Genomic DNA, 17,516 nt, shown 5'->3' with positions numbered 1-17,516 from the left:
TAGCATTCTATGTGTCCAAATTCCCAGTGGCCAGCTCATCTCTCATTTGGCCATCCAAAAGGAAACTGGGGCCACCTTTCTGTGGTGGCAGGAAATGTGTTGAGATAAATATTGGCCAACAGATTACGAAAGCTCCTTCCTCATCTTCAACACAGACTATGTGATGTATCAAAACCATCTGGGGGTATGTGCACAGTTTAACATTTCACCAGAAATGATGACTAATTTAACAATGATACTGTCAACATTAGCACCTCACGGAGTTCCCCATTATAGAGCTCAAATACTGCAGTGGTTGGAGTTAGAACACTATGGAGTGAGAACACTGCAGAGTGAGACTCTCTGGGAGAAACACAGAGCACAGAGATAAGAACACACAAAAGTAGTTTAATTTTTACTACTATAAACTATAAGTCAGAGCTGGTGATTATACTGTAATTACTGCAACAAATGATGACCAACAGAGTAACGTCAAGAGTGACATGATAGCACAGTGGTTGGCACTGCTGCCTCAGTGCCAGGGACCCAGCTTGTTTTACAGCCTTTGGTGACTGCGTGGAGTTTGTGTGATCTTCCCATCTGTGTCGGTTTCCTCTGGGTTCTTTCCCCAGTCCAAAGATGTGCAGGGTAGGGGGATTAGCCGTGATAAATTGCCTCGTAGTGTCCAGGGACATGCAGACTAGGTGGGTTAGCCATGGTAAATGCAGCGTTACAGGGATCGGGTGAATGCTCTTTGGACAGTCGGTGCAGACTCGATGGCCTGAGTGGCCTCTTGCAACAATGTAGGGATTCTATGATTCCATAACATAGAAAGTTTGAAGGCCATTCTTTATTTAGTCTTCTCTTTTGCCAGCTTGTAAGAATCCCAACTCAGTGTAGCATCATCATAGGAGCAGGAAGGCTGACGTTTCGGGGTGATGAAGGGTCTAGGCCCGAAACATCAGCCTTCCTGCTCCTATGATGCTGCTTGGCCTGCTGTGTTCATCCAGCACTACACCTTGTTATCTCAGATTTTCCAGCATCTGCAGTTCCTACTATCTCAGTGTAGCATCAAACCACCTGATAAAACTGTGCTCACAGCAAATGTCATATGCATGTCCAAAGGTGGCAAGGAGATTTCAGGTAGACTCAAATGGAATGGAACAATGGTCATGGGTGGTCAACTGCAGGAATTGGCATAACCAAGCGTGCTATTGAATTAGGAGATTAAAAGGTCAGGTGTTGTTACACAACTGACTGGCAAAACTTAAAAATCTTCAAAAATTCATTCACTTTGGGACACTGTGACCTCAGACCAAAATCTAACAGTAAACCATTCTGACAGTCGCACTTCTCCCCACCCCACTACCCCCACTACCCCCCTTCCCCCAGACCCCCGGCCCTCCCCAGAGGCTGGAATTTTGGCCAATACGTTTAAATTATTTGTAGATAATCCTAAAGCAGTATTTCATGTTCAAGTAATATTTTCTTACTGATTCTGCCAATGTATTGGAAGCTGTAAGCACAGCCCTTTATATGGGTTGGTGTGTATTTATCTACACAGGAACAGTAACCACATTTAAAGGTAAATCATTGTACAGGAAACAGGGAAAGTGCGATCTGTACAAGTTTTGTGATTACAAACTCTTCATCTTAAAGAGTGTCTCACTTCATTTTTTCCTTTTAAATTGCCAATAAGACAATTCCATATAATGCTGATTAATTTTAGAATACTCCTTGGTTTATATATTTTATTCATATATCCCTATTTATGTGGAAAACACCAGTGATACTGGTTGGGAGACAGTATATATCTGACAGTGTATTTGGGAGACAGAAATTAAATTTTACAGTTAAAATTTCAAAATTAAAATTTCAAAATTGCTAGGTTAAGGATTCTGTCTCATATGAAAGAGCAAACAGTTTCTGGGCAGTTCTAAATGTAAACATATTAAAGACTTACTTCTTTAATTCACATTTTTGTCCCATCACCAAATCGTTAAAAAGGTGGGATGCAATATATTAGAAGTTCAGACAGAATTATTTGCAATGGTATTGGTCTGAATTTGCAGTCAGCACCAAAAGCACTTAATGCCATTTCTGGTGAAAGCTGCTCAAAGATTTGACTACTTCTGTGGTGAGAGGATTTCCCACTTTGCCAACTGAAGTTTAAATCTGGTGCCAGGTCAGAAGAATGCCTTGGCAATGAAGCAACAGTGATCTCACTAAAGAAGGTTAATAGCTACTAGCATTGAAGCATTTACACACAGAAAACTTGGAAGTTAAAAAACACAATATGTTATCAATTTCAATTGAAATTATCAGATAACAAAATAAATGAATGATGGAATTAAGATGAAAGCTGAAATAAAGATGAATCTTGTTTTAAAAAAAAAGTTATGCTGTTACAAAAAAAAGGATTTGATAATAATTGTGCAGTGATTTACCAATGTAGAATTAACTGCCCAGGGCCAATGAAGTCGTTTCACAATAATTATGAAGTTACCACACGATTGAAAACCTAGTTAACCGTTTCCAACCAGATGTAACTTTTCAGGAATTTTATAGAAAGATTAAAGCAGAAGCTCTGATTTTTTCGTGAATGCAATGGAGTTAGCAATCTGTCTGCCTCTACTGCTTACACTATCTACGGAAGAGTGGATACTTAACTACAGCTCCTTCTGGACTTCCACATTATTCTTCAATCCAAACTCCTAATGTTGTGGTCAGTTAATAGAAGAACTGTGGTGAACGCTAGCAGCTTCACTCTCATTACCACAGTATAATCTAGCAAGGTTTTAAAAGGGATACCGATGGGTCATTTGCCAGATTGAGCTAACCCAAACCAAGTTGGCAGAACGTTCAACCTCAGCAGAAGCACAAAACAAGCAACAACTGGACTGTCAGCTACAAGTTCTAATCCCTTAGACTACAAAGTCTGCTATAAACTCTCACCCCTTTCGTTTCATCAGTTAATGGGATTGGGTGTCATTGGCTCAGTAAGCATTTATTGTCCATCCCTATTTGTCCTGCAGGAGGTGGTGGTGAGCTGCCTTCTTAAACCACCACAATCCTCAAGGTGTAGATATACCCTCTGTGCTGTTAGAGGATGGGTTCCAGGATTTTGAACCAGTGATAGCAAACAAATGACAAAATAGCTCCAAGTCAGAATGGGAACAGACTCGGAGGAGAGCCTACTGATAGTACTGAGAGCACCTGCTCTCCTTGTTGTTCTAAGTGGTGGAGGTCACAGGTTTGGAAGGTGCTACTGAAGGAGCACTGGTGAGTTTCTACAATGCATCCCGTACATGGTGCATACTGCCACCACTCTGCATCGGTGACAAAAGGAGTGAATGTTAAAGGTGGCGGATAAGATGCCTATCAAGTTGGTTGCCCTGGCGTGAAAGGAGGGGAGTAAGTCGCCACAAAATTCCCACCCTCTGACCTGCTCCTGCTTAAAATAACTCCACAAAGGCTGGTATCCTGTGACCGAGTCACCCTTTACTTATTCGTGCATAGTACATGACACTAAGCCAGTTTCTACAGCGCACAGAACCTGTCTGACACTTCTGTTTATGTCTGTCAGCCACAGCTCGCTGATTGAGGCTGTTAACTTGGGTCAATTAGGGAACTCATATTCTACGAGGACCACATAACTGACATTGTTCCAATCACTACACAGCTAACAACAGTATCTATATCAGAGATAGTAGGAACTGCAGATGCTGGAGAATCTGAGATAATAATGTGTAGAGCTGGATGAACACAGCAGGCCAAGCAGCATCAGAGGAGCAGGAAAGCTGACATTTCGGGCCTAGACCCTTCTTCAGGTTTTCTGGGATACCACTTAGTCTCAAGTCAACTAATTCAGCACAGACTCTATACCTCTTAGTCTCTTAACATTTACATTGAGAAACTGCAAAATACACGTTCAATCAACAGACAAGCTGTACAGTTAGGTTTAAAAAGCTACAAGGATAGCATGGAAATATTGTGTGTTGGAGGGAATAAAAATTAATAAAAACCTTTAAGATGCTGTCTTTAACATGGAAAAGTAATCTCAATGAAAATCCACTTAATGTTCTTCTAATGGTGGAGAAAACAGCAAATGGTCAGTGTAGAGTAAATCCTGAGGTTATCAACTACACTGCAGCATTGAGTGCGCTGCCTGGAGCATCTGTTACTATGGCAACCTACAGTTTGCTTCCACCGTAATGAAGTGTGACATTTGAAGCACAGCATCAAGGTCCGTGCTCTGCGTCACATCACTGGAAAGCTGGACGATCCAGATTTCGGCTCTTCGTGCTCTCTCATGCCATGAACACTGCCAGTTTGCAACTGCCAGCTTTGATAATATCAAAGTAACCTGGCAACATGAGTGACATGGTATTTGTGTTGCTGGAAGCTGAGCACATCAACCAATCTGTGATCTGTGATCTTAATTGTGAAGGAAACCCAGAGCAGCTTCACATCAGAGCCAGCCATGCGTTTCAGCGACCAGAGTGCTGAACATCTTTCAAAGCACCCAGACAGCTTCACACCCTCCAACCTGAATGGATCTTCCTCAGTGCTCAACTACAAAAGGGGAGTCCCAGGAAACAGGGACTCCTTACAATCTGTCCAGGCACACAACCTTTTAACTTAGAGACTTCTCTACTCAGTATGAGCAAGCCATTTCACTAGCACTGGGAATTGAGCCACTATGTAAAACCAATAGTCCCATGTGTCTTTGGTCTGGCTTTATATTGGAAGCCCAGCTTTCACACAGATTATTCTCCCTGGTAGCGCAAATGCTTTACTTTATCCCTCATCACAGCCTTTAGGGAAACATCAAACAATTGTATCAAATTTATGTGAATTGCTGCACAAGATAATGGCTCTGAAGGGGTTAATGTTACATTTGCTTCACACATTCTGAAACACACATCTATACACACACACACACAGGGTTTAGACAAGTTCTATTTTCACTTTAGAGAGAGGAGATGCATCTGTACCAGCTCCTGAAAGTCCTACTAATTATGCCTGACCAAATACACAGTTGTTCTTATTGCTATCGTAGAATAAGCCTTCTTGTAATCTAAGAAGGTTTCTTTTCTACGATAGGATATCCTCAACCACTATATTAGATAGACAGGCCCAAGATATAGAAGGATTGAACTACTCAAACAATCCTTACCCATTACCACATACTGGTATTGGAGGTAAATACCGCAAGATAACAAATGGAGAGCCAGGAAAGATCACATGATACACCACCACAGCCCCATAAAGATCCTGAAAATTATCCAAGTTGGTAGCAGAAAGGGGGCGATTTCCCTCCTTTCAGCAGGACAGCTTCAAGGGACGAGTCACGTCTGTGATCTGAACTCGGTTCCACTCTCAACAGATACTGCCTGACCTGCTGAGTGACTCCAGTCCTTTCTTTAAAAAAAAATTTAGATTTCCAATAAGTACAGCTTTCCAGTATTCAATTGGTTGCTCCAAAGTTCATTACAATGTTATCTCTTCAAGTTTAGTTCACCCTAAGACACTGGGCTCTGTGAGGTATCTCGTTTAATATCAAAAAAAAATAGAAAACAAGGTGAGGGTTGGCAGAGGCATCTTTTAAGCCTGAGCTCTCAGTGCCCATCATACACACCTCTGTGGAACCTCAATACAACAAGGTCTTTTTCAAAATAAACGCCTCATTGCTATCGAATAACTCCTCTAACTATGAAAACCTATCCCTCAATTTGAGAAATTGAAATTTTTTTCCCCCCCCAACACTGCTCAACTCCACTGAAAGTCATTTTTCGTTATGGCAGTGAGAAATTAATTTCCCTGCAGTACACAGAACAACATAGGTAGAACTGAATTACAGAGTAGAAGTAATCTCAGTATTCCGAGGATGCTGATAGATTGCTTGAGTTTTGCACTGCTGATTTACAACTGCCTTAACACTTCCAATTATTTCACACAACATTAAGTACTGAAAGAAACCTTAAAAAGTCACTGCAAACGTGCTGCTTTATTTAATAAGCCCATTGTGCTACTGATGCATACTAATCCAAATGCTATTTAGCTATTTTAATTATCACACACAAGCAGGCCATTTGGTCCAGCAGGTACATGCCAATGTTTGGGTCCCACCCATCTTCCTCTCACTCCATCAATACATCCTTCTACTGCTTGCTCCCTCATGTCCCGTTTCCTCAAACTTAAACCTTCTGAAATGCCCATCACCCAACTTTCCTTCTTGACTGCTGTTAGCCAATTTTGTAAACATTCCTCTCCATGAGCTGTTCCCCTCTCCTTTAAATCTAGGATCAGTCTCTTCAAAATCTCTTCACCCCTTAAACCTTGTCAACTATTGGCCCGTCTGCAACCTTGTTTTCCTCTCCTGTAACGTATTGTTGCAATTTCCAAAATAATTTCTCATTCTTGCAAGGAACTCCATGTTTGAATACTTCCAAACAGGTTTCTGTCCCCACCACAGCTCTTATCAAAGTCACAAAAGACATCTTATGTAGCTGTGAGACAAGGGAAACCTTCCCTATTTTTATCATTTCTATCTTCCCTCAGTTCTGCAGAAAGGTTCATGATCTTTAGTCTAACTACTTCTCCCTCCACAGATGCTGCCAGACATGAGTATTTCCAACATTCTGTTTTTAAAATCGCTGATTTCCAGCATCTGCAGTTTTGCACTTTGGTAAACATTTTTCTTTCTTAAGCAATCTGCAGCCTCTGACAAAAAGGTTATCACACAGTCCTCCTCCAGTGAGTTTCCAACGTCGACTAGCTCAGGGGAGGACCACTGTCACCTAGTTACATTCTTATCAAATTGCATTCAGAGAATCACTCGCAATGGCTTTTCTTCCTGTTGCCTTCACTTCTTGCCTCAATCCTTGGCTAGACACCAGTCTTTGACCCCCTATTTCTTACCGATAATCTGTGCCTTGGCAACACCATCTTGAAGATGAAAGCGCCCACTTGTGCATGTACATTGACAGCACCCAGCTCTAATTCATCTTATCTCCTCCACTGTTGCTACGTTATTTGACTCTTTTCCTAAATTCAAAATTTTCAGAGCAACAATTTGCTTCAAATAAATATTGGAAAGACTGAAGCTATCATTCAGTCCATGCTCCAAACTCATTCCTCTAATATTGCCTTCATCCTCTTCTCTCACAATAGTGAGATTTAGCCAATCACATCATATTTGATCCTAAGATAAGCTTCAATCTCACACTTGGGCTATCTATTAAAAAAATGTAAATTTCCATCTCTATAACATCCCTCAATTTACCCCATCTCAGTTCATCTGCTGCTAAAACACACATCTATGCCTTCACTACCTCCAGACTCAGCTATTCCAATGCACTCTTGGCTGGTCTCCTATGTTCCAAACCTGATAAACTTAGAGGTCATCCAAAATTGGACAGAGTTTAATGTGTAACAAATTCCATAGCCCCGTCACCTCCATAGTAACATACCTACCCTGGATCACAGGCAAGCCACATCACTATTTTAAATTACTCATCCTAGTTTTCAAATCTCTCCATGGTCTAGACCCTCCCTACCTGTTATCTTGTCCAACCACTCCCTTCAGATACCCAGGCCTCTTGGATTCTGTTTTCTTGTGCATTCTAAATTGAACTTCCTAAACCATTGGTGGCTGTGCATTCAGCTGCTCAGGCTCCAAATTTGCAAAGCCTCCCACACACCTTTCTGCCTCTCAACCTCACTTGCCTCTTTTAAAGGCACATCTTCAAAACTTACTGTTTTGACAATAGCTTTTGGCCTCTGATCTAATGTCTCCTTAGGCATTCGGTAACAGGTTTTGCTGCGAAATACTCCAGTCACATGTCTTGAAATGTTTCATTATGTTCTGGGTCCTATATAAATACACAATTTGTTGTTGTGCCACCAATGCTAATTTCCTCAAGCCACAGCCTGGTTAAAGATGCTCGCTCAATTTCCTGTTGGATTTATTATCGACTACTTGTACTTACAAGCCAAGTTCTGGTCTCCCTTCAACATCCACCCCAAACATCCTTATAATCTCTATGAGGTCACACCATTATCTTGTCCCTTCTGGAAGGAATAGACCCTCCGTTTCATATTTCCCGATGGGTAGAACACCACTCAAGACTGATACAATTTGAGTCAGTCATCTTTGCACCTTACCTGTATCCTTATTACAGTTTGGACCAGAACTGCTCGCAGTACTCTACAATTAACTGAGATTCTACACAAGTTGAACAAATCCCCAGATTTTCAACTCAATCTCTTTGGGATCAAGACTTGGTTATCTTGTGGTCAGATCAACCTGCATCTCTGTTTTAGTAATCAGTAATTTGTTCCCACAGATCACACAGTTTACTAGTTCTATTTATAAACATTTATCTTCCAAGCCTCGAACATGTGTTGTCTTATTCTTCCCAGTGTGTACAATCGCATGCATACGCACACTCACAATACCCCGCTCCCCACAAACAACAGCACAGTCCTTTGCTGACCACACTACTCAGTCTTTGGTGACCTCAGTAAGTCTTTAATCCTCAAACCCTATTTTCTCTTTCTCCATTGTTTGTCACCACTGCTTTGTGACCGCCCCCAACTTTAAAAGCCCTGTTTTGATGAATGATCATTAAATGTTAACTCTCTCTCTCCGCAGAAACGCTGAGTATTTCCTACATTCTTGGTTTTTATCTCAGCCACGAGTCTATTATCCAATTCCTCATCTCTACTGCATTATCTTTACTTTTTATTATTTGCTACTTCAATAAATTTAATAAAGTTGGTCAAACACTATCTTTCCTTTTGAAATCTATGCCGAATGCCAGCATATTTTTAGTTTCTGGACACTTTTCTATCAACAGACACAACATACACAAAAGGTTGAATGACCTATTCCTGTTAGTGTTTTCCTGTGCCTCTCTCTGGGTTTCAATCCCCACAAGCAAGTTATGTTATGTGCCTGGGGATAGGAAGTTACAAAGGGGCATAAACAGGACAAAGTTCGATTTGGGAAAAATTGGGAGGTTATCCATTTTAAGGTAGTTGGAACATTTCTTAATGGTAGGATGTCAGATGTGACTGAGCAATGGGATCTGGATATCCCGGCACACAAATCATTAAAAGTTAGTGCACAGTTACAAAACTTAAGCCAGAAAGACTATTGGAATATTAACCTTCACCTCAAGGAGAATTGGAACTACAACAGAGAGAGAGTGTTATATTTTAGTTGTACACAGCCTTGGTCAAACTTCAACTGGAACACTGTTCAGTTTTGGGCACCAGGCTGAAAGAAGATAATTGGTTCTTGAAAGGGTACAGTATTGAGGGGAGGCAAAGCCGAGACTTCACAGTTAGACTACAAAGTGAAACTACTCATTCTCCATTAATACTAAATGTTTCTATTCTTGGTAATCATAGATATACCAGGCTCTGATCTCACAATTGCATTAGGTAAGGAGGGTCTTTTGTCTATTATTGTCCATGGATTTTTAAGTCTGGTGCCTTCATCTAAAGATTTCTAACTCTGCCCTCACCGTGCTATTTATGATAATGATGTGAAGCTCTGTGACTTCAGCCAAGTTTGCTCTGGGCTCCTGAAGCCCTTATTCAATGCAATACAGTAATGAAAGGTTACCACAGAAAACAAAAGCTCAATGTAGATTCAGACAGTTGCATGATTAGAAGACTGGCTAGCTAACCGGAAATAGTAATCATAAATCGGTCATTTTCTGGTTAGCAAAATGCAATGAGTGGTATGTCACGGAGTACTGCAGGGGCCTCAACGTTTTACAATTTGTATAAATGACCTAAATGAAAAGAGGGAGGGATGTTTGCTAAATTTGCTTCTGAAACAGACAGATGGAGGAAGTTGCTAAGAGGAAATAAGGTGGTCGATAGGCTAAGAGATTGGGCAAAGATCTAACAAAAAGTATATATGGGAAAATGTGAAATTACACCAAGAAGAATAAAAAAAGTTATCTAAATGGTGACAGATTTAAGAGCTCCAAAATGCAGAAGAACTGACTGTTCTAATGTATGTGCTGCAAAATGTTAGTTTGCAGGTACAGTAGTAGTAGTTAGGAGAGCTCATAACATGTTATTGTTTCTTGTGGAGAAGATTTGAATCTAGATGTATAGTAGTTATGTTTCAGTTGTACAGGGTACAAGTGGGAACATATCTATAGACAGCGTACCAATACTGATCTCCAGGTTAGAAAGGTAAGTCTTGTATCCACCAGCTTTTACAGGCACAAGGGGAAACCTGACCAAAACATACAAGGTATCGATGGGTCTTCACAGGATGAATATGGAAACATCTTTTACTCTTATGGAAGAGTCTAGAAGTAAATATCACTGTTTAAATATAAAGGGGGTCACCTTTAAGACAGATAAGGAGTTTCTTTTTCCTCAGAAGTTTGAGAATGTTTGGAGCATCGTCCCTCAAAAAGGCAGTGGAAATAAAAAAAAAATATTCAAAGTCTCTTATATTTAAGACAGAGGTAAATCGATTCTTGATAAGTAAGATGGTGAAAAGGTAAGCAGAGCAGATCTGAGGGGCCAAATAATCTCTTCCTGCTCCTAATTCTAATATGTATAGACTCACTAGCAGGACAGATCAGAACTTAAAACTTTAAAATTTATAAATGACAGGTCTCTTTAGTGATTGTAATGAGGTCAGCCAGGTGGACAACATAGGCAACTCATTCTGACTGGGGCTGTTAAGACCCCCAATCAGGGAGCCCTGGCTAACAGGCAAAAACGGAGTGTCCGAGGACCTGTTCACTTCTGACTCTTAGGAAGCGGGATCAGTGTCTCCAAATGTAAATAAAAGGGTGACTTGGTGACAAGATACCGGCCTCTGGAGTTATTTCAGTCACATAAATGACACTTATATTTTCTATCATTTAGATAGTTGAGGTGTTGATCTAATCAAGATATCTAGTTTGTCGAGAATTTGCTAAGTGATGTACGAAGAAAACTATTCCTTGGTGGATGAACTTCAACCAAACAATGTTAAGATCAGAGCGGAGTCATGTGGAAAGAAATAAGAAAGCACATCTTCACAAAAGAGCCAACTGAAATCAGGAATTCTATTTTCCAATGGCTATGGACGCTGGGTCAATTAAATCTTCAAGCTCAAAAACAGCAACAGCTGAAACCTAAGTATATAGATCAAAAGGCAGGTAAATTTGGAGTTCAAATACCAACCAATTTTCTCTGAATGGCAAAACAGAATGAATAATTGGATTGTTACTGTTTACATATTCATTATCCTGCTGAGTTAGGCAAATCAAGGCTGAAACAATATTAAGGGTGTAATCTATAAACGTGCAAGGCGGATGATGGATGAGCAAATCGTCTAACTCAGTGATGGTCCACCTTACCGTTAACTGCCTGAGGAATAAACATAATGAAATGGTTCTAGTCAAACCATACTCCAACATTCACCAGTGGGACAGATATTGATATGTATATAAATCTGTGTGTTCTGGATTACTAGTCCTGTGGCAATATCACTGCACTAGCAATTAGACTCCCAGGCAAATGCTCAGGAGTCATGGATTCAAATGCCACCATGGCAGATTGGGAAATTTGGATTCAATAAAATTCTGGAATTAAAAAGGTAGCCAAATGCCCTTTGAAATGGCTTGAGCAAGCTGGGAGCAAATAGGATAAGGGAGCATATAGGGACAAGCAATAAATGTTGGCTCAGTGACACCTGCATTCAATAAACAAATATTCATTCCTATCAGCTAACTTCAATTACACTTTTATTCCCAAATGGCTATGGAAGAACACAACACCTTTCCTTTTGCTTTAAATGGATCTAGAAACAGGACACGAACTTAGGAGGCAAATTTCCAAAAGGGCAAGGAAAACAATGACAAACAATGTTAAAAATTGAATACATTTGTACCTTATTCAACAGCTAACATACCAGTGTTCAGGTAAATATGGAAGTCTTCAAGTTGTTGAACACTGAAATATATGCCAGTGATGCATAATTAATCTAAGGAGCAATTTATCTAAGTTCACCTCCCTTGCATTGCAAGATACTTGTTTCATGTCCATAAGACTTACATCCAGCGTGTTCACTAAAATAAACAGGGACAACAGCTGAAGTGGTATAAAGCGATTAGAGGTTCAAGGCTATCAAGAGGACTCCATGGTAGCACAGTTAAGCGTAAAACTGGTTAAGAATTAATGATGATCAGGGTGATGCCAACCACTTAAAAATTTAAATTATAAGGAAAGGTCACATAAACGTGGCTTGTATTTCCTGTCATTTAGATGGTTGAGATGTGATCTAATCAAGTTATTTAGTTTTTTTTTTAAAAGAGAGTTTGATATAATGTATACAAAGAAAACTATTCCTTGGTGGGTGAACGCCAACCAGACAGACAATCTTAAAATCAGAGCTGAGTCATATATAGAGAGAAATCAGGAGACACTTGAGAATGAGACACAATATCCTTCTTCCGAGTCATACTTACTTTTAATAATTTAATGTTCCATGTTGCTACTCACTTCCTTAATCATTATGAAAATGAACTTCTGGGATATCCAGTGCATGGCTGTATGCAGATAATAACATCTGAGCAGATCCAGGTTTTCCAGGGTATAGGACATGAATAGCACTTCAGATTTTTGGATAGTTACTAGTTATTTTAGTTGGTGCTGAAGCAAATACTTGTTGACTGCTCAAATTGTATCAAAGTGCCAATTACTTACAATTAGAAAGCCAGGAGAATATGAAGTGGATTCACACAGACAGAAAATTCACTAGTAAGACTAATTTGACATTTTTTTTCCCCTCTACTGAGGTCACACCACTAATCTCCATTGGTATTGTTTGTCACCTACTGACGACATCAACAAAGTACAGAAAACTGTCATCCGCTCCAGAACAACAAAGTTAGCTAATGATGCATAGGATATTTGGTTTAAAACAGAGTACGTATTTGTCCTGCATTCAGATTTATGCAGTTCGTTGTACAAAAGCTACCATTAACATAAGCTGCTACATCCAATGATGTCCACATCAAATGCATCGAACCCAAAAAAGGTACTCACAATGAATAAGTAATTGATAAATCTTTAAAAAAAATGCAAAAACAAGTGTTAAATTTTTTAAAAATATAAAAGAATGAATTGCAGCTTCTGTCTCTCAGCGCTGAAGGCATGGTCCTGAGATTTATGGCATCAACAGAACCATTTGATTGAAGGACTGCTTTTTAAACTTACTGCCAGCCATCTATTACTCATCACATATTGTGGTAAAATTGACTGCGCTGTAATTACAATGTAACTGTTATTTGGATGAATGTTTGGGTTCTTTCAGACTTTCTAAAGTTTCAGTGCCAGAGACACACCCACAACAGGGCAAGCTGCAGTGCACAGAGGATATCTTTCATTGCCAAACCAGATGGACAGCTGGACACAAGATGCTCCATACTGCCCAGAGTTGCGCGTTAACCTTCCCAACTAAACCATAAGAGATAATATACATTCTATCAATCATTCCCAACAAAGCTGGCAATCCATAAATTTCATAGATTAAATATGTTCAATAACAAAGCTGCCATCTTTTGACTTCCCTGGGAGGTCCTCTTGGTCATCATCATAAATCACTGAGCAACACAGAACGGTTAACTCTGTAGTTTCCGGATTTAAGCATCAAAAGCAGTGGTGCCATTATCACAATCCTCAGTACCACAAGGCCAGGGAGAAAAGCACATTTAGAGAGTGCCTGTCCCAAATGCAACACCTTTTGCTACAAGTTAGTGTACGCAAATAATTGGGCCGTGAGCATGATCAGAATGCAGCAATGATGTTTTTCAGAGTCAAACATCGTATCAACTCTTAATATCCAGATTCTCACCTGCAGAATATCACACTCCGGCAAGATACAGAAGATTATGTGCTTTGGATGACCAAATGCGCAAAATCTGTCACCCAACTTCAAGCAGCAATAAATGCCTCCACAAAAGGAGGACAAAACTTCCATTATAGCACCTTCAGCAATCTCAAAATGTCCCAAAGCAATGTAGAGCTAATTAACTACATTTAAAGTGCAGTTTCTGCTGTAATAAACATGGGGCATCCAGTCTGCATGTGACAAAATAGCAATCTGATAAATAACCAGTTCTCATGTTTGGAGTCAAAAACAGAACAAGCTGGAAATATTCAGCAGATTAGGCAGCAACCAGGAAGAAAGGAACTTAATGGCCTGCGGCCAGAAACATCTGGTTAGAGCTGGTCTCCACCAAAAGGAAATTCGCAATTGCTACAGTAATGCTTATATTATCTCCCACAACATGAGTGGGTGAGGATATCACTGTATTGAAGAATCCAACAGACATTTAATATACCTAAATATTGTGCAAAAGCATTACATTCCTCAGTCATACTAGTGTCTGGGCCAACAATAAGCTAGTAGCTTATAATAGAGAAGCATGCTATTACTGGAGTAAAATCGAGAATAAAACTTTTATATCCTCAGATCACAAGCAAGTCTTGTAAAGACATCCTGATATACTGAACACAACATCAGTTTTATTTTCCTCCCCACAGATGCTCCCTGATGACTAGTCCTGCGGTAACGTCACTGCGTTAGCAATTCAGACTCCCAGGCAAATGTTCTGGGGTCACAAGTTCAAATAGCAATCCAAGCATTTTCAATTTTTTCTTCAGATCTGGTATCCACACTATTTTGCCTTTGTCCTTCTGTTTTGGGTGTTGATGGAAGAATGAATATTGGTCAGGACACTAGGAAAAATTTACTGCTCATAGAATCTTACAATCACTACCCGTGCTGAAAAAGGCCATTTGGACCATCGAGTTTGCACTGACCATCCAAAGAGCATCTCAACTTGATCTATCCCCCACCCAATCCCTGTAATCCCACATTGGGTTTTTACCATGGCTAACCTGGATAACCTACCTAACCTACACATCCTTGGACACAGACAACTTGTTGCATGGCCAATCCACCTAACCTGCACATCTTTGGACTGTGGGAAGAAACCACAGTACTGGGAAGAAACACACACAGACATGGAGAGAACGCTCAAACCCTTCACAGACAGTCACTCAAGGGTGGAATCGAACCCAGGTGCCTGGTGCTCCAAGGTGTATATTTTTTTTAAACTGAACACGCTTATGATCCCACTGTCATGGCAATTCAAGGGTTAAAGTTACAATTTCATGATCTCAGCACAGAACGTCACCTTCCAGGAAGGCACAACAGGAACTTTGATGTACACCCCTAAGACACTCTGTCGAAGGATTGAAGAGAGAATTAACTCACAAGAATGCCCTATAATGATCAATTTGTGCTGGTAATTGGGAATCAATACTTTGCAATAATTGTACATTTACAGAAGACACTTGTGTCGATGACATGCAACTATTAGGAAGGTTCTGTGGAAATCAGTTATGCAAGTAATTGGAACAATGCACTAAGTTATCAAGTAGACAAAATCTTAGCATCACTATGTGGGAGAGAGCTTAAAGCATAACTTCTAAGTTAATGGCCTGTTGCATGTATCTTCCCATTTGGAAAGAGACAAATTGACTTCTGTTTTCAATCTTGAAAACATCGTTCAACGAAGTGTGCATATGGAATTCAGTATAACAGACAGGGGACCCACTTGCAGCTATATTTATTTGTTGCTCATCCTAAATTATGTAGGGCTTGAAAAGGGCCGCTGTTGGTACTGTGGTTTCAGTGAGGTATTAATCCGAATGATGATAACTGCAACTTTAAAAAAGTCACCAACATTAAATTGACTTAAGCTGCACATATTTCATCAGGCTCACAGATCTGTTTCCAAAGCTTCATAGCACATGACCATGCAGCAGATAAATATAAAAGTGTTAGACATTATTGCAATATAGCACTGTGGGGTGCTAGTTGTTTACTTTTCGCACACAATCTGGGTTGACACTCCACTGCAGGTCTGATGGCATGCTGCACTGTCAGAGGTGCTAACTTTCAGAGGCTTGGGCTGCTCTCCCTGTGGTGAATGTAAAAGAGATCCCGTGACACACTGTAGTTCTCTCCTGTACCCAGTATCACTACAACAGATTATCCAGTCATGATCGCACGTTCTTGCTGTGCACAAATCATTTCCCATTTCCTTCATTGTTACAATGACTAAACTGCATAAGCATACATGTATGTTTTTAAACAATGCTTGGGGATGTCTTGAAGTATAAATTCAAATTATTTTCTCTTCTTGCCTCACCAAAGATGGAAAATAGGGTGTTGCCAGCTCCCAAACAAAATGCAGCCATGGCATGAGTGTGTAGAGAAAAAGGTGGGGTATCACTTTGTGACTAAATTTAACAAAAGAAACAAGCAGGCCCCAACACACAACACCTCAAAATCCCCTCATGAAGTGCTTTCGTAGGAGGAGGTCTCCAAAGTGGAATCAAGATGGCGACAAATTAGCAGCACAGCATGCGGTCTCCCGAGTGGGTGGCTGCTTTGCCAAGATCAGCCCAGCGCGGACTCATGATAAGATGGAGAGACAATATAGCAAAGAATGGCGACATGGTTCCGTGGAGGCGGCACAGCAAAGGGACTTAAGGCTGATCAACTACTTCACGCTGGTGATGGTCTCAGTATTGGATTGGAAGAACCCAGATCCAGGCCCATGTCAAATCACTTAAAGATTCAACATTACAGTCCTTCTTGTTATTTTTCTACTTTATACTTAAGATTTTGTTTCTAGGTACGAAGTCACCAGAGAAGGGCAACTTTGTACACTTAACTGTGCTCCTGTACTCGAGTACATGCGACAATAAAACTTAATTCTAATTCATTCAAACTGTGGAGCGCAAAATTGCTTTGAGGCTGAACTGGGTGGGGTTGGGGGTGCAGAGTTTTGCAGGGCGCCACTCATGTGGGTCGAAGATGTTCCTTAATGAGAGCAAACACTGGCACAAGAACTCGTGGAACCAAAACGACAAGACAGCTTGGGAGACACAGGGTTAACGTACTACAAATAGCATGAAGCACAGCTGCTCACTGCAGGTTTTTGTGCCCCACAGTTCAGAAACTGTAACACTGAACTAACCCCCTCTCTCTCTCACACACACACATACACACACGATGACATACTTCTTTTGGCTTCCAAGTACAATGTATCACCATAATTATTAGGCAATTCAGAGACTGACAAGGGAAAAAGAATACAGAGTTTGGAAATAAAATATTTGTCTCCTAAGAGACCTGGAAATTGAATATATTCCTTTTGACACTTGTAAATAATTCTGGATTTCCGCTCTTCCCACTCAATTCAGCTCTGTCACCATAGCAACAACAAACCACTCAGATTATTTTAGTAACAAGCCTTGTTGTTGATTTTTTTTGGGGGGGGAGGGGGTGGTGTTTCTCCCCTCGACGTATTCTAAAAGCAGCATACTCACCGTAATGGTGCTTTCTTTATTCTGTCTTCGGGTGGGTGACCCAACGCCTGGACTCTGAGGGACAGAGAATGAAGCGTCAGTAGTCATCCTGCTCAAGG

At 40.4% G+C, this 17,516-nt stretch overlaps 1 protein-coding gene across 3 annotated transcripts in view; it reads right to left on the bottom strand.

Moving 5' to 3' along the window:
* The window catches only part of gas7b (growth arrest-specific 7b), a 413,304-nt gene that overhangs the window by 102,880 nt on the left and 292,908 nt on the right, over window positions 1–17,516 (bottom strand). For all 3 annotated transcript variants that reach the window (XM_048610959.1, XM_048610960.1, XM_048610961.1), the window contains exon 5: window positions 17,419–17,472. In XM_048610959.1, the coding sequence (XP_048466916.1) occupies window positions 17,419–17,472 (54 nt within the window). The remainder of the gene's footprint in view (window positions 1–17,418; window positions 17,473–17,516) is intronic.

This window comes from Rhincodon typus, chromosome 23 (genome assembly GCF_021869965.1).
Source record: "Rhincodon typus isolate 14 chromosome 23, sRhiTyp1.1, whole genome shotgun sequence".
In the NCBI taxonomy this organism is placed as follows: Eukaryota; Metazoa; Chordata; class Chondrichthyes; order Orectolobiformes; family Rhincodontidae; genus Rhincodon; species Rhincodon typus.
The sequence above is the reverse complement of the archived record's forward strand: the minus strand, read 5'-3'. Positions and strand labels throughout refer to the sequence as shown.